The 17,941-nt window shown below is 51.5% G+C and overlaps 1 protein-coding gene across 1 annotated transcript in view; it reads right to left on the reverse strand.

Annotated features, from left to right (window-relative positions):
- Positions 1 to 6,686: 6,686 nt before the first annotated feature.
- LOC105555278 (chromosome unknown open reading frame, human C4orf50) overlaps positions 6,687 to 17,941 on the reverse strand; it is a 29,152-nt gene continuing 17,897 nt past the window's right edge. Inside the window, exons 5-7 of the mRNA XM_012002136.1 lie at positions 14,808 to 14,856; positions 12,434 to 12,555; positions 6,687 to 6,932 (exon numbers count right to left, since the gene is read on the reverse strand). Of these exons, the coding sequence (XP_011857526.1) occupies positions 6,687 to 6,932; positions 12,434 to 12,555; positions 14,808 to 14,856 (417 nt within the window). The remainder of the gene's footprint in view (positions 6,933 to 12,433; positions 12,556 to 14,807; positions 14,857 to 17,941) is intronic.

Genomic DNA, 17,941 nt, shown 5'->3' on the forward strand with positions numbered 1-17,941 from the left:
ACTCCATCGTTCTTTTTTGCACATCTCTGCTTAGATCCTCAGGGAGAAGCCAGAAGCAAAGCCAGGTTTCCGGGAGAGGAAGGAGCGCACTCAGAGAGGCCCCGGACATGCACAGTTACCCGCACCGGGCACTCCCGCCTCCAAGAACGACTCGTTTTGGCACCGGCTGTGTGCGTCCACTCCTGACTCCACTTGAATTCCCTATCATAAGTTTTGGTTTTGCCTGGAAATATTTTATGCCACTGTGAAGATATTTGAGGAAGAGCCAAAGGGAGCCGAAAGCTGCTTGGAGCCTCCTCTGTGATGAGCACTGTTCTCAGATGGCTGCTTCTGGTCTTGACCCCTGTCCTGCATGAGGTGTGCTAGGTCCGCTGTGAGAGGCCGGAGGCTGGATGCCGTCAGTTCCTCCTCGTCCTGCCATAGCAGAGGAGTGTGAGTCCCCACCCCACTGATGTTCACACGACTTCCCGGGGCATGGGCGGGCCTGAATCCCAGCCCTCTGCCCGAAGCAAAGCCTCCCAGCTGAGCGCAGCCTGATCAGCCGAACCCTAACCAAGCTGTAGACCGCAGAGTAAGACAAAATGGTTGGGAGTCGCTGAGTTTGGGCTGGTTTGTTACACGATAATATTGCGGCTACAGTTGAGTTACACAGAGAGGTTAAATGACTCACCTAGAGACACACAGCTATGAAGCAGCAGCCCCGCGATCATCCCCACTGCCCTGGGTCCTTGTACTAACTGGCCTCAAGCTGGGCATGGGTGGAGTCACAGTAACTTCCTAAAGGAGGACCCAGGATGCAGGTGCTGGGACTATTTGGGGATAAAAGGCAGGACTCAGTGACAGCAGTATCCTAATCCCGCCAGTGAGCAGAGAGCACTGTCCCATCATCCCACAGCAGGACTGTTCGCAGGCCAGGTCCTGGGAGAGTGCCAGCCTCCTGAGTCTGGCAGGAGGGCGCCTGGGGGCAGGTCCAGCCCCCCTGGCACTGTACAAGCTGGAGGGCCCTACTGGGAGGCCTCGGGGACTCCAAGACCTGCCCACACCAGGCTGCTTTCTCAGCACCACTAGGTCGAGTCAGCAAAAACCACTGTGCTGGGCCACACAGTGCCTTTGTGCAGAATTGCAAAAAGATGGCCGCTCCAGATGGACATAGGTGGCAGGGCTTGGCCAGGATGACTGAGGCAGCCTCTGCAGGAACTTAAAAAAGGCATTGTTTCCTCCAGTCAGGCACAGCCCAAGGAGAGAGTATGGCTGGATTTCAGCCCCTTCTGCCCTTGGACCAAGTGCCTTGCTTAGGACACAACCTGAACAACCAGACGCAGTAGCTCTAGAAGAGCGGGGTCGATGCCTCTTTGGCTCCTGCTGCCTGACAGTGAGCCCCACCCAGCAGTCAAGCTAAGAGCTGGCTCTGTCTCCCTGGCTCCCAGGACAGCAGCAGCACACAGTAGGCCCAGAGCAGTCAGTGTGTGTGCCATGGATGGACTATCAGTGACAATGGGGAGTGGCTACTCTAGGCTCCTGTCTGCAGCGTCCCCTTGTGTGTGTCAGGCTGGGGGTGGGGTATTGATCTGGGGTCTGGTCCAGTGTCCAGCAAACACCAGGAACCCAGCCCCGGGGCTGGGCATGGGGAAGCAGCAGCAGCTGGGAGCCCAGCTCCCCCAACCCCTGCTCTCAGCCCCACACCTGCTGCCTGATGCTAAATTACTCTCGGCCACTCAGACAGAGCCATGGCTCGAGGGCCCCAGGGAGCAATGGGCTGAGGTTCTGTAGCAGAGGAGGGAGTTGATATGTGTTGGGAGGGAAAGGAGAGGAGAAAAGATGCGCTGGGAGGATGGGGGAGGGGGATCAGCTCCAGGCAGCAAAGCTGACCTCCACTCCCACCTAGGCTTCCCTGGGCAGGCAGTGCATGGAGAGGAGAGGGCTCTGGAGCGTCACGTGCCAGCCTGTATTCGATTCGTTCATTTTAAAAAGGGTCAAAACAAGTAAAAGGTACTGGCCCAAGCAGCAGGGATGCAAAATCTTCCGGATAAACAAACGTAGACATTTAGGGAACAGAAGATGCCCAGATCAGCCCACCTCCAGAAGGCCCTCAAATCCAAGGGAAAGGCAGTTCCAGAAAAGACGGACCAGTGGAACGGACCAGAGATGCTGGCTGGGAGAGACCCGAGAGAAGCCTCAGCAGCCACAAGCGTTGAACTCCTGTTACTTTCAGGATTAAAGCTGAGAAGGAAACCTCTGGACAGGCTTGTTACAACCCCTGCAGACCTCCGCTGACCTGCCCTGTGCACAGGCCCGAAGCAGCAGCCTTGCTTCCCTCTGACCCCTGCTGTCTTCCTCCTGAGCTCTTCAGCTGTGAGCGTGTCTCCCTCTGAGCGCCCCCGCCCACCTCTCCTTCCCACCCACACCTTAAGTGATTTGTTTTCATTCTGTTTTTTAAAAATGACACGCATGGAGATAAAGCAGTGGCGGCACTTCCGTAGCTCTAAGCATGTCACAGGGCTCCCCCTTGAGCGCTTCACAGATGCTAACTCACTCACGCCTCACCACCGCCCTTGGAGGCAGGCATCCCCATTTTACAGACGAGATCACCGAGGCGGGGAGAGGCGGGGTAAGGGGAAGAGCTGGGATGCAAAGCCAGGCGGAGGTGTGTGCTTGGCTTCTGGGTCACCTGCCTCCAGCGTTACAGGGGAAAGGACGAGGGGTGGTCACACACCTGGGCTGTGAATGCCACCGCCGGGCACTGGCCACGTGATACCTTTCAAGGCTCCACGAGATAAGATGATGTCACAGGGCTGTAATTTCCATTTTCCCAAGAGGAAGCCAGGCCTAAAGGGGCCTGGGCAGAGGGTCCACAGCCGCTGCGTGGTGGATGGGGATAGGAACGCAGGACCATATCAACCTTCCTGGCTCAGCCCGAAGGCCACTTCTCAGCCCCTCACCAGCCTCCAAACTGCCCAGTGCTCTGCCGGAGTCATCTCCGGCAGCCAGATCCCAGTCTCCTAGCTGAGATCACTCCTGCCTGTGAGCACCTGCAGATGCAAACGGAGCTGGCTCCTCCGGTGGAGGCAGGAAGCAAACACCTGCTTGCTAACTCCCATCCCCCCTACTCAGAAGCATCCCCATCAGCACAGGGCCCTGTCTGTGATGCTAAATGGAATCCACACATCACAGGTGGGTGCTGGCAGGGTTGGGGGCCCCAGGCACCCCCAAGCTCTGCAAGTAGATTCAAAAACTGCTACAACTTCAAAGAGAGGTGAGGAGTCAAGTTTGGTCAAGGCCAGCAAAAAGACAAACGTTAACCTCCTCTGACCCACAATTCCCTCTTAGCAATTTACCCTCAGATACACAGTCCTGCATATAACCACAGGGATAGGTTGTGAGAATTGTGTGGTTAAGTGATTTCCTCATTGTGGGAACATCAGAAAGGGTCACACAGTAGGATCACAAAAAAGGCAATGTCTTCCTTCTGGAACCTTCCACTCCAGGATTACAGAAAGCCATGTATCTCTACCACCACTTCCTACCCCAACCCCACCTGGGCTTTTGCTCATGATTTCTTCTAGCTTGGAGGCCTTCTCTCCCAGGCTGATCCCTCATCTCCAGGGCTCAACTCAGAGGGCACTTCCTCCAGGAAGCCCTCCCTGACTGCTCACTGGTCAGCTGCCCACTCCATGGCCCCTGGGCCTTGTGTTGTCCCTGTTCATGTCACTCAGTCAGAGCAGACTCTGGAGGACAGGAACCTGGAGTGAGACTCCTGTGATTAGACCCCAGGCCTTCACCTGTCCTGACAAATGCTCAGAGAAACATCTGCCGAGCAGAACTCCTTTGCGGCTCAAGCAGAAGGCCTCCCAGGAGCACAGGAAAATGAGCCAGGCAGCAGGGAGGGACCTTACTCTAATGCTTCTGCTGCTTGGCCTCGGGCCACGCCAACCCTCTCCTCTGATTTGCTTCAAAGCCGAGGTGGGGCCCCTTTGTGCAGTGGGGGAAGGGTGCATTTACCTTGCAGGGTTTAGGACTCCGCCTCCAGGGAAGTCCACCATTGTTGTTTGCTGACAGTCCGTGTGACAAATTGTTTTCTGCTGCAGAGCCAGACTGGATGTCTGGCTGGTCTCCAGAGGCCTCAAGGTCACTCGTAGAGTCATTCCCTGCCGTGGGGCAGCCTGAGACCAGCTCCTGTGTGCCAAGTTCCTGCTTGAACCCGCTGGGTCGCCAGAGCAGGTCCTGCCCTGGAGCATCTGATGGGTGGCAAGGAGTCACTGTGTGCCCTTCCAAGGGCTGGGGTCTACAGACCAGGCAAGGGGAATGCAGGAGTCCGCCATCCTGCACTGTAAAAGCGTCCCAGGGAGCCACGGCACAAAGCTTGAGCCGACCCAAAGTGCTAGACAGACCCAGATGGGAATTCACAGCCTGAGAGAGTAAGTGGCTTCTGCCTTGGAAACATGATTTATTAGGGGATCGTTGGGTTAAGCTGCAAAGGTCATCTTGGCTTGCTTTAATGGATTTCCTGGGTTGCCTTTCTGCCCAGGCCCAGCACGTGAGCACAGCATGGGGGAGCATGAAGTGACAAGACGCCAGACGTCTGAGCTCCTGGGAGTCCTGGAGACGGCACCACGCTGCATCTCGCTGGCTCAGCAAGGGCTCAGCTGGCTGTCCTCAACTGTACCGGGTTTCTGTTCTCTCTCCGTCATGTTCCTGATGCTTAAAGCTAATGACGTTGTCCCAAAATACAGAGCGAGGTAGAAGGCGGATCACCAAACCAGTGCTGCAGGTCACTTCCTGCTTGGAAATTATAGGGAAGCCCTGGGGTGGTCGAACCGACAAAGGGATCACCGCAGTGGTTTTCAATCTGGGGATTCCTTGAGGGGCGGTAACGGGGCCACAGAGTCTCCAGGGGGGTCCCTGAAAACCTAGGTGGACAGCATCATCTTTACTTCTTCCCCAGCAGCATCTAGCCAGACACTCGCACAGCAGTCACTAAATGCATATTGAATAAATAAATAGACAGATCTGTGGGTAAATCAATCCGGGAATACATGGATGAATGTGCTAACCCATCAGAAAACCCCATAAACGAATTTAAAGGGTGGAACTCAATGTGCTGAGGCTGCCTTTCTTACGTCTCAATGGCTCCCCAATTTTCCTCAAAATAAAACCCACTAGCTTCTATAATTGTACAACATAAGTCACATGAGATGCTAACATCAAGGGAAGCCCGGGGAGGAGTCTGTGGGAACTTTGTGTAATTTTCATTTCCAAACAAAAAGCTAACCTACGTTAAAATAAATCTACGCACGTTGATACTTCCTGGGGAGCCCTCAGTTCCTCGTCCTCGTCCTTGTTTGTCCTTCCTGGAAGGGACAGCCACTTCCAGGAGGGGACAGAATTGGAGAGGTAGTGGCTTTGGGCTTTTCCTTAAGCCCCTCCTCGGCCCCTTCCCAAAGAGAGAGGTGGCATCTCTGGTAGGTGAGCCTGGGTCAGGGTCTGGTGTGTGTCGTCCAAGCCCCCTGGACTCTCTCTTTGGGGGGCTGCCCTCAGGATGGAAGTGCTCTTCTCCTGGGTCACCCACCTGATTCGGGGCATGAGTCTTTGTTCTCAGGGGAAGGAAGGGGTGCTGGATGGAAACGAGGCAGTGACTGCTTGTAGCTGGCTTGACAAGCGCGTGCTTTACCCACTTCCCCTCCAGGGGAACATCTGCAGTTCAGTTTTATGCCTCAGGGCCTTTGCACATGCGTTCCCTCATATGGCAGCACCCTTCCCACCTCACCCACAGGACGCTGCTCAGCCATTCCTTTGTGGCTGACTTCCAATTCTCCCAAGCCAAGTAGAAGTGACCCTTGCCTTCATCCTGTCGCTCAGGGCACAGGTGACCCTTGTGTGCCTGCTGATTTACTCACAGGAGTATCTCTCCCATTGTCCTGTGAGGTCCTGGAGCTGGGATCAACATTGACTCATCTCTTCTCCTACATACCACATGGCCTGGCATCCAGTGGATATCGACAGACATTTCTGGAGTGAATGGACTGATTAGAAAGTTCTGGTTGGTTTTAATGTTTTTAAATGTAAAATATGTAATGATTTAAGTTAGGGATTTCACTTAGTAGACAAAAAAAAAGTCCTTTAAAGCATGGGAAGGACCCCAGGGGCAGAAAAATCACAAAACAATTCTTCATGGCTGATCATGTTCAGAGCTGCGAGATCCGTCCTGGGCTCTTGGGCTCAGCATTGGCGAACCTCGGGCTGTAATTCTTTGCCACAGGAGGCTGGCCTGGGTATTGTAGGACGTTTCATAGCATCCCTGGCCTCTACCCACCAGATGCCAGTAGCAGCGTCCCAGCTGTGACAACCCAAAATGTCTCCAGACATGGCCAGATTTTCCCTGGGGGCTAAAACAGCACCCAGTTGAGAACCTCTGGGCCAATCATTCAATAGGCTTTGGTACAGTAAATATTTCCTCTGCTGCCTCGACATTGCCGAAGCCAAACTCCTCAGAATTTGCCAGGCACAGGCCAGCATTTCTCTCAGGCTCTGACATTGAACACAAAATCCCTAAGCCGAAGGCAAAACCACTTGCCACTAAATGAGGACTTTGATTACTACCAATTTCTTAAAGCACTCTCTGAAGGTTCTGCTTCAAATATTTATGGAGTCTATGAAATGGCTCCGGAGAATGAGTGGCCCTATTACACTTATAACTCCAGCGGTGATTTATGGACCTGGGAATTGCTGCAAATGCTTTGTCTAAGCTCTTGGTGAAAAGCCAGGATCCTCGCTGGGCTCAGGAGCTCGGAGGGTGCTGGGACGTTATCGGCTTGGAGGGCAGGACAGGGCATTCCGCCTTTTTCTTGCAGACGTTGTGCGGAGAGTCCTGGTTCCACAGTGACCGCTGCCAGGCACGTTCCAGGATCAAGCGTGGACACCAAGGACAGAGGGAGCTGCAGGCAAGAGGACAGTGAAATGGTCTCTGCGTCCAAATGTTTGTAAAAGCCCCTCCGTTCACACGTTTAATCAAAGGAAGAGACGACAAGGATAGCTAACAGTTACGGGGCACTTTCTGCGCCTGGCACCAAATACTCTTCACACATTGGCTCACTTCCTTTGGTGACAGTTCAGTGAGACACACACTGTCCTCACTGTGTTCTGGGTCAGAAAATGAGATTGGGGCAGCGTGAGCCTCCCCCTCCACGTCATGTGGCAGGTGCTTGACAATCCAGTCAAGAGTCCTGTAGAGTGGATGTCCTCTATAAATTTTCTGCTTCCCAGTGACGAGAGAAAGTGACTTTCCCTTGAAAGAGAAACTAATGTCTTGCTGGTTGCAAACCTCACGCCCAGCACATCTCAGGGCTTTCCCCAAATGTGCCATCTTACTTGCCTTCACTTAGTTCCCCCAACAAGCTATCATCAGGTCCACTTTATAGATGAAAACCCACTTAACAGTTTGAGATTCTAAATGCCTTCACTAAATGCATTAGCTCTGAAGTGGCTGGCTCAGAGTTCAAAGCTAAGCCCATCTGATTTCAAATCTCCACTCTTTCTACGTCTCCTTTCCAGTCACTGTTGTGCCTGTGATCCCTTCACGACCAGCACCTCACACCTCTCAGGCACCTTTTCTGCAAATGACAGGAAGGACCGCCTCACCAGGTAACATGTGAGTCCTGCTAATGCCTCTTCTCCTTCCTCTAAAGGGTGTGTCAGGTGTGTCTGTGCCTTGCCAGACAGATCTGCAGAATGGAGCCAACTTCTCCACCAGTCCCAGGAGGCAAGAGCAGCCGCAGGTTTGCAATGTGCAGGGCCTTCTGCCTTGCCGGTGGAAGACGGCTGAAGAAGAGGCTGGACAGCAGAGGCAGGGAATCGGCGATCACTATGTGGCAAGCCTGACCCTGTCCCTGCCCTCAAAGCACTTCCAATCCAGTGGGGAAGGCAGACACATAAACTCGATATTATGCTGCAGTGTTCAAGCCCAAAGAGAGACCCACGGTGCTGACGAAGCCTCCAGGACAGAAGTGACGATTGCACACTGAAGATCTGGGAAGGCCTCATGGAGGCAGTGTCTGAGCTCGGCTTCTGGGAAGAAGCAGGATTCTGTTATGTGTTTAAAACGCAAGGTCATTCTGGGCGGACTAATGTGTGCATAGAGTCTGGACTCCATCTTATAATAATAATAATAATGACAGTCGGCCTGGCTCATGCCCGTAATCCCAGCACTGTGGGAGGCTGAGGTGGGTGGCTCACCTGAGGTCAGGAGTTCGAGACCACCCTGGTCAACATAGTAAAACCCTGTCTCTACTAAAAATACAAAAATTAGCTGGGTGTGGTGGTGCACGCCTGTAATCTCAGCTACTCAAAAGGCTGAGGCAGGAGAACCGCTCAAAGCTGGGAGGCAGAGGTTGCAGTGAGCCGAGATCGTGCCTCTGCCCTCCAGCCTGGGCAACAGAGGGAGAATTCATCTCAAAATAATAACAATAATAATAATCATAATAATGATAGTTTAAGCAATATGAAACTACTGTTTTTGAGGGAAAGAGTAGTATAATATTGGCAATTTCCTAGGGTTCGATCTACAACAGTTTACTGAGTTCTTATGACGTATCCTTCCAAGGGCTTTCCATGCATTGATTCATTGCATCTTTACAAAATACCAAGGAGATAAGTGTTATTATTATTATCCCATCATACAGATGAAGCAACAGAAGCTCAGAGAGGTGAAGTGATGTGCCCAAGGCCACACAGCTACTAGGAGGCTGCTGCAAGATTTGAACTCAGGCCATATGGCTCTCAAGCCTGCATGAACCCCCACCACAGTAACAGCTGAACCCTGGGATGCAGTGTTGGATGTTCAGTGGGTGAGTGATAGGATGAGGCTGACATTACAGAGGGCTAAACATTTCCTCATTCACTAAAGATTTGTCAGCTTTTTCAGGACATGTTTGTATACTCTTAAGCTCTCTTCTCCTCTTTTCGCTAAGCTCAACCATACAGTAATAGAATTGTGTGACATGTGACAAATTTAGTTACTGCCCTTCAAAACTCCATGCCTCATTTTCCTTGTAGATCACGAACCTCCTGGTGTCATTATTTAACAAGTTTGTTTTCAGCATGCGAAGCTCTTCCCCAAAACCAGCCCAGATACGTGGCTTGCGGTCTGTTTTTGCCCAAGGCAAGGAGCTGTGTTCCCAGATGCTCATGATGACTGGACAGAACCAAGACTGCAGCGAAAATGTAGTGCTGGGAACCAGGGGCAGGTGCCGTGCGCCTTCCAGAGAAAGAGCCTGATGGCCCCTGTCTCTGGCTAACTACTCACCCAACAATTGCTTCTGAAGGCCTCCTGCGGGCCAGGTACCATGCAAAGCATGGGGAAAAAGTTTAAATTGACATTCTGCTATCTTGCTGCAAAGAAACAGAAGTCCATAGCATTTCCAGTCCAGTGGGATTCTGTGTCTGTGGTGATGACTTTGACGAAAGCTGAAGAACACCTGACAAACTTGGAACCATAAGGGTATTGAGATGCGTTTTTGGTTTATCCGTTCATGCAACATGTTACTTCACCTACTTCCTCAGAACTTTGCTACAGGTTTCTGGCCAGTATCCCGAGAGCAGACACTGTAGAGTTTGTTCTCACACTGAGCTCCAGATTGGAACTTTGAGGGAGGGAGGAGGGGACTGTTCCTTTCCCCCAACCCCGCCCCATCCAGGCCACGCACCATCTGGCCACATAATGATCAGAGGGTCAGAGGGAACCAGGCGCCCTGGGTTGGGAGCCCAGCCTAGCCCAGCCTAGCCCAGCCTAGCCCAGCCTAGCCCAGCCGCTTATGAGCTGGGTGAAATTTGCCCCCTCTGTGCCTCATCTTTTCTCACAGGTAAATTGGAGCTGATGCTGATATCTCTTTGGTGAGCCCTTTGTGGGACTGGGTGAGCCAATGCCGGCGCAGTAAGATTTGGGTGTGTTTTCTGTTTTGCTGCTGTTGCCATCACTGTTGTCATTATCCTCTTCTCATCTCCTCTCTACCTCCTCATACTTCATGCTCCAGCGATGTTGCTTGCCATGCCTCCAAATGCCTCATGGGCACTCACCCTCCCATCTCTTTGCAAGTGTTCCCTTCACCTAAAATGTTTTCTTCTTTTTTTTTCTTCTTTCTTTCTCTCTGTTTCTTTCTCTCTCTCTGTCCTTCTTTCTTTTCTTTTCTTTCTTTCTTTCTCTTTCTTTCTTTCCTTCCTTCTTTCTCTCTCTATTTCCTTCTTTCTTTCTTTCTTTTTCTCTTTCTTTCTTTCTCTCTCTTTCCTGCTTTCTTTTCTTTTCTTTCTTTCTCTTTCTTTCCTTCTTTCTCCTTCCTTCCTTCCTTCCTTCCTTCCTTCCTCCCTCCCTCCCTCCCTCCCTCTCTCTCTCTCTCTCTCTCTCCCCCTTTCTCCCTTTCTCCCTTTCTCTCTTTCTTTCTTTCTTAGATGTAGTCTCGCTCTGTTGCCCAGGCTGGAGTGCAGTGACACAATCTTGGCTCACTACAACCTCGGCCTCCAGGGTTCAAGCAATTCTCCTGCCTTGGCCTCCCGAATAGCTGACACTACAAGCATGCACCACCATGCCCAGCTCATTTTTGTATTTTTAGTAGAGACGGGGTTTCACCATGTTGGCCAGCTAGTCTCAAACTCCTGACCTCAAGTGATCCGCCCACCTCAGCCCCTCAAAGTGCTGGGATGACAGGCGTGAGCCACTGCGCCCAGGCTGCCTGGAATATCTTCTACCCACTGCCGATAAGGTAGATCAAAATTAAAAATCAGAGGTAATTAACCTAGGAATGATAAAAACTTTGTTTTTATTCCTAGATAAGAAGTCATTTAAAATGAAATTTACCAGTCAGGAAAAAAAAGTTTAAGGTCAATAACAATCGCTATCATTTTTTTTAATACCTCCCCTATTTTTGATTCCAGGAACTGTAATAAATACTTCATATACATGATTTCACTGAACTGTCCCAACAAGTCTGCGAGGTAAATATTATTGTCTCTTTCATCTTTTAGATAAAATGAATTAATGTAATCATGGAGGCAGGAAAGAAGCCATAGGGATAAAAGAAGGGAGAAAAAATACAATCAGCTGAAATAAAATAAGAGCAGTTTTCCTTCTGAGTAACGGCTGCTTTCTGTTTTTTTTTTTTTTTTCTGTGAGCACCTCTGATGTGCCAGGCACACACTCAGCTCTGCCTGCCTGATTTCTCCTCCTAACAGTAACAGACAGGCAGCCGCATTTCACAGCTGAGAGTTACGTGCAGGCAGAGGAAGTACTTGCCCAACGTCACACGGAACTAAAAAGGGGTAGGACTGGGACTTGAACTCAGATCTGCCAGACTCCAAAGCTCATAAGTAAAATAAGTTTTCTCTGGGAAGACAGAGGGGAGTGCTGCTCTGGCAATGACTGATTAGGATCTTCAGGGCCAAACCTGCAGTAAGGGCAACTAGAAAAGCTAGGGGGACTGTAGCAAAACATTTGTCTGGAGCCATCTGAGAGCTACCAAGGATATGAGGACTTGTGGGACCAAAATTGAAAACAGAAGAGAAGCCAAGAAAAGCGGGCAGGACACTTGAGGACGTATTTCCCCTCGAGGTGAAGGCAGGGTCTGTGCAGGAAAGAGCCAACTGAGAAGGTGAAACGCTAATGAGAGCTCTGAGCAGCCTCTTCGGTCCAGCAGGGGAAAGGGCTCTGAAATACTCGACAGGCTTTTATGCCCTAGGAGTGAGCGTGAAGCAGAAACGCAGCAGACCTCCTGAGCACTGGAACTCCTCGTCGACTCAGCCCTGGTGTGAGGAAGATGATCTGCCCTGACCAGAACAAAGGAAGTCCTCTGTGGATGGAGATACTGTCAGGCCTCAAACTGTATCGTCAATGTTTCATACACGAGGTCCAGCATCCACTAAAAGTCACCAGACAGCCGGGAGTGGTGGCTCACGCCTGTAATCCCAGCACTTGGGGAGGCCAAGGTGGGCAGATCACGAGGTCACGAGTTTGGGACCAGCCTGGCCAACAGAGTGAAACCCCATCTCTACTAATAATACAAAAATTAGCTGGGTGTGGTGTTGGGCACCTGTAATCCCCAGATACTTGGGAGGATGAGGCAGGAAAATTACTTGAAACCAGGAGGCAGAGGCTGCAGTGAGCCAAGATCGTGCCACGGCACTCCAGCCTGGGCAACAGAGCAAAAAAAAAAAAAAAAGTCACCAGACCTAGGACACATGATTTGACCAGAAACAAACATTGAAATGAGACCATAGAAAGAGACTGAGGGTGAAACCTGGGGGGCTGCTGGGGAGTGGGTTGTGTTCTATTTCTTGACTTGGTGCTGTCTTTCCAGGTGTATATCGCTTGGATAATTTGCTAAGCTGTACATGTGTTGTACTTTCAATAACAAAGTTCATTTAGGAAATGAGGTGACAGGTGCCTTCTCACCTTCAGAGAATCCAGCTGGGCTGTCTGTGCTGGCCACTCCGGCTCGGGAACAGGCCAGGACTCTGAAGATGATGAGCTTTGGAGGACACTGTCCATTTCAGGATTCAAGAGGTATGTCTGAGCTGGAAGGGAAAATTCTCAGTCAAGCCTCCACCCAGGAACCTAGGTGAAAAGTCTACAAGTGTCTGGGCCCTGCCATAACCTTCTTCACTCTCTAGCCATTCCCAGATCATTCCTAGATCCCATGCCCCGGGGCAGAGGCCCTCTCAGAGGCCTTTGAGCTCTCCAAGCATGTCACCCACACGCCTCTGATGGTGCTCTCATGATCTTGGAACATCCCAGAAATCTGCCTGCCTGCCTCGCCTTCCCCTACCTGGCTGCAAGCTCATTCCATGCAGGGACCACAGCCTGCGCAAGCCGGCTTAGCTTCGTAAGCCCAGAAACACCTATGTGGGATCTGGCACATGGTGGCCCTCCAGACATGTCCAGTGAAAAAATAACCCAATCGGTCTAGTACATGTCCTTCTTCGAAAGGGGATGAAGCTGAGCCAGAGAGGGGAGGAGACTTGCCCGGGGCCACAGAGAGAAAATTAGTGACAGAAGCAGACCAGCTGGGATCTGTGCCTCTCCAACTGTGAGAACAGGTGCCAAGTCAGGGTGTAGGGACAGAAGGCCAAGGTAGAGAAGGACAGGCCCATCCTGAGGCGTCAAAGACTGAGAACAGTTTTCTCTGCTTGTGTACTGACATCATGCTATGTGCCAGGGGCCAGACATTCCAGAGGAAGGTCATGTTTTCCTCCTGTTAAAGAGTGTATGGCTCAGAGAGGTTAATGAACTCATCTAAGACCACACAGCTGGCAAGAATAGAATCTAGAAATAAGAACCACTAGATGAACAGATCTCAATAGCAGCTCGGTCTTAAAGGTAACACCATCCAGATGTTCTACATGTTTTTATCAAGCACCTGATCCAAACACAACACTAAACAAATCCTTGGGACCCCCATTCCACCCCCACGCTGCGGGTAGTAAGCTGCGCTTAAACAAGACCCAACCAAATACCACCTGTTTCCCCAAAACTATTGAAATAAAAAGAAGTAAAAGAAGGCCCAGGAAAATTCTGTCTGGTCAGGTAGTGGCTTAATTTTCTTTTTAATAATAAAAATAGGCCAGGCGCAGTGGCTCACACCTGTAATCCCAGCACTTTGGGAGGCCGAGGCAGGCAGATCACATGAGGTCAGGAGTTCCAGACCAGCCTGGCCAACATGGAGAAACCCTGTCTCTACAAAAACACAAAAATTAGCCAGGCATGATAGTGGGTGCCTGTAATCTCAGCTACTGGGGAGGCTGAGGTGGGAGAATTGCTTGAACCAAGGAGGTGGAGGTTGCAGTGAGCCGAGATCACGCCATTGCACTCCAGCGTGGGTGACAGAGCGAGACTCCATCTCAAAAATAAATAAATAAATGAATAATAAAAATAACAGAACCAAAAAAAAAAAGCACTCATGTTACCATCTCTCTGAGTAACCATGGCTAGTACTTTAGTTGCTGCCCTAGCCTAAGTTGCAGATCAGACCCAGACGTGCACATAGAATCATACAGTTATAATTATACGAAACATTCCATAGCCTATCAGTTTTTTTTTTTTCTTTTTTTGAGATGGAATCCCACTCTTTGACCAGGCTGGAGTGCAGTGGCATGATCTCGGCTCCCTGCAACCTCCTCCTCCCGGGTTCCAGCAATTCTCCTGCCTCAGCCTCCCGAGTAGCTGGGACTACAGGCGCCCGCCACCACGCCTGGCTACTTTTTGTATTTTTAGTAAAGACGAGGTCTCACCATGTTGGCCAGGATGGTGTCAATCTCTTGACCTTGTGATCTGCCCTCCTCGGCCTCCCAAAGTGCTGGGATTACAGGCACGAGCCACCATGCCTGGCCCGTATCCTAACAGTTTTAAACTCAGTAGAACATGGTAATTCCCATGCTGTTGCATGGCGTTTTTCAGTACCATTTTAATGACTATGTTGTATTTCACTGATTATATGGGCTCGTTAACAATATTGAGGGTTTCCCCCAGTTTTTCACTATTGTAGATGCACTAGCAGGAACATACAGAATTATCTACCTAGGATGAGTTTCCAGGAGTGAAACTCTAGCGCTGAGGAATTTGAACGTTTGTATTTTTCCAGTGTGTTCTCATTGTGAAATAAGAAGACAACGCCACACAGGAAAGGGGGAGGGAGAAGTGGGTCCCATTCCTTTTAGTAGCATGAACGTGACAGTGGGCATCTCCCCCCTGGCCCACCAGTCACAGCGTCCTGCTGGCCTGGACTTATTTCTGAGTACACACGCTTTTCCTGATCAAAAATCACACTGACCTCTTAGAGCTGCCGTCATCTCAGACTTGATGTCCAGGTGGTGGCTTGTCTGCAAGAAAAGACATCTTGGCAGTTATTCCGCGTGGCACTGGAGGGACAGCCTTGCACAGTGGACGGCAACTGGGCCAAGCAGGGCCATCACCCCTCCCCGAAAAAACTGCATTCTGTGTAGGACCAGCCCTGCCTGTGTGCGTGAAGACCTCCCTCCTCTTCTCTCCAGGATGCTCGAAGGAGAACAGGAATTGGTTTTGTTCTTAGGAAACACGGGCACAGAAAAATGATTCCATTTCCTTTTCTCAAATTAAATCTCCAAATGGAGACGGTAATAAAAGTGCTTTAGAAACCGCTATTAAAAAACATTTTAATGAGGACATCCGGCGCTCTGATGTCTCCCCTGGGGCCCCTGATTCAATCACCCAGGAATTCAGGTCGGGCTTGGGTCTGAGTGCACCACCGCACAGACCAGTGTCCTCCTGGTTCCGGGCTGCACGGGGCGGGTGAGAAGTGAGATGGCAACGATCACTCAATGGATTGGCCCACGGCCCCTAGGTGGTTGAGCAAGAACAACTGCTGCATCTTCAAGGCAGGTGAGAGTTGTTTCCAGACCGGCAGCCTGGATCTCGCTTCCTCCTGGGTGTTTCCGAGGGGGCAGGGGCCTGTGTGCAGTGCTGCTGCGATAACTGTCTTCCCTGTCTCCACTTCCAACACCCTGGTCACACTCTTCCTCCAGGTATAGGAGGCCATCTCCATGTCTGGAAGGGCCCTGCCCTCTCTTTCGGTCTCTGGTGAACTTCTACATAGATGTCAAGGCCCAAGTCAAATGTTGCCTCCTCTGAGAAGTCTTCCCTGACTCCACCTGGCAGAGTTCAGCCACTTGCCTCTCACACAGCTCCTCCTCTGCTGCAGCGGCACCTGGGCTCTGTGAGAGTCCCCTCTAACCTGAATTGACTGGTGCAGGGCCTAATACTCAGGGACATGGGTAATGGCTCAGCCGTCTTCTGGTAGTGACCAGATCACACCAGCACTCCTGGGAACCTTCGGTACCAGGCACAATGCCTGCTCCTGAACGGTGCTCTTAGAGCACTTTGCTGTCGCCCGTATCAACACTGCTGTGGCTTCAAGCACCATGGACTCTCCCACCCCCGTGCCTGTGCCCAAGCAGGTCTCACAGCCTTGAGACCTTCACTCCATCCTTCCAGCTGTTAAGTCCTGCTTTCTGTCCTTCAAGGCCTGGCCTGAGTGCTTCCTCCTCCTGGAGTCTGTCTCTCTCTCCTCTCTGCTTATTTCCAGCGCTTTGAATGAATGCCTTTTATTGCCCCTGGGCTTAGAGTCAGGTGTCTCCTCATTAGATAGAGGCTCCTTCAATGCGAGACTGAGGTTCTGTTTGCCTTCGTAGAGGATACACCGGCAGAGCAGCCTCAGGTGCACTCAACTGACTTCTGGGTGGCCCTGCATTCAGTATGTGATTGGGGTGCAAGGACCCTTGTCTGCTTCCAGCTCCTCAACTACCACATGGGCCTGGAGTGGCTGGAGAGGGGCTGTGTGAGAGGCAGAGCTGGGCTTTCTCAGACTGAGTCCTGGCTCTGCCACTCACTGATTCCGTGATCCTGGCCAAGTCAGTTGGGTTCTCTGAGCCTCACCCTCTCCATCTGCGGAAATACAGGACCAATATGTTCTTTGTAGGAGTCCACCAGAATGAGATGAGAAGGAACGTCCACTAAATGCCAGTGACACAGAGTAAGGGACAGATGAAGACTTGTGCTACACTCTCCCGAGCCCTGCCTCTCTCCCCACGCAGACTTTTAGGGGAATATTCTAAGTTCCATAAAGGCAGGAGTTAAAGAGAAAATAATTGCCTGGATCCTTGGAGGCCCAGGCTTGGGGATTTGCAGATTTAATGAATTGGGGGAGTTCAGGGTTTTGAGGGACAATTCTTCAATCATCTGAGTGTGACTGCCCCTTTTTTAGACCAGATTCCATTTCCAAAGGCCCGCAACTAGATCTCGTTGACAAATACCCAGAGGAAAGCAGGAGGTGGCAGGAGGAGGAAACAGCAGGGCGAGAGGAGGTAAAATTAGCATCTTCCTTACTAGGTCACCTACCTCTTTGCCCCGACCGGATGACTCTCCCCTGCTAGTGTGCCCAAGGCCCCTGGCTGCTCCCAGGGGAGCAAAACTGAGGGTTTGCTTGGAGGTGCCCCAAAAGCTGTTGGGTGCCTGTGTGTGACAGGTGCGGTGCCAGGCATCTGACATGGGGTCTTATTCAAACCTCACAGAGCCCCATGGGGGGACAGCAGCCTCCACCTGGCCGAAGACGACAGGTGGCTTAGGCAGGTGAAGGGCAAGTGCCAAGTTCATGAGATGGGTAATTATTGAGAATGAAGGTGTCATCATCTGCTGGTGAATCTCCGTGCCCAGAGAGAGGACAGGAAACCACCCCTAGGAGCACAGGAAGCTCGGGAGTCCTCTGTTCTCTGATGGGAACTTCTGTTTATAGACTGGACCTCAGGTCAGACCCTAGGGGTGGGCAGGAGAGCCAGCTGCCATCCTAGCCAGTGCTGTGACCCAGGTGAGCCCCGGCACCCCTCTTCTCCTTTCCTTTGGTACCCGGGCCTCTGCCTCCAAGGTCTCAGGGACAGGGTAACCGAGTACAGACAGCAGAGGTGTCTCATTTCACGCTTGTGAATATCAACAGACTAGGTCCAGGCAAAACACAGGAAAAATAAAAGGCCCCCTGGGGCTAGGGGTCGGTGGGGGCATAGGAGAGGAAGCAAAACAGGCCCAGCAAGGTGCCCTGAGCCCTGCTCACTCAAGGCGTCCAGGGGACAAGGTGGAATTAAGAACTCCAGAGAGGTTTTGGGAATCTGAGAACAGCCGGAGCCTGCCTTCCCTGAGGGCCCATCTCCAGCTAACATCAGGGAGGTGGCAAGACCTGTGTTCCCAGCAGAAGGAAAAGTGACTTTTGCCATGGCCAGCCTGACCCCGTGGGATTCCCTCCATCTCCAGAACAGGCACCTGAGCTGGAGAGAATCAGCACAGCAGGAGGAAGGAAGCCAGGGCAGATACAAGGGTGACCCATGGATGCTAGTGACCCGGACGGTACAACAGCAGATGCCAGCACAGACGGCGGCGCCA

The sequence above is a fragment of the Mandrillus leucophaeus genome, unplaced genomic scaffold (assembly GCF_000951045.1).
Source record: "Mandrillus leucophaeus isolate KB7577 unplaced genomic scaffold, Mleu.le_1.0 Scaffold68, whole genome shotgun sequence".
NCBI classification, from domain to species: domain Eukaryota; kingdom Metazoa; phylum Chordata; class Mammalia; order Primates; family Cercopithecidae; genus Mandrillus; species Mandrillus leucophaeus.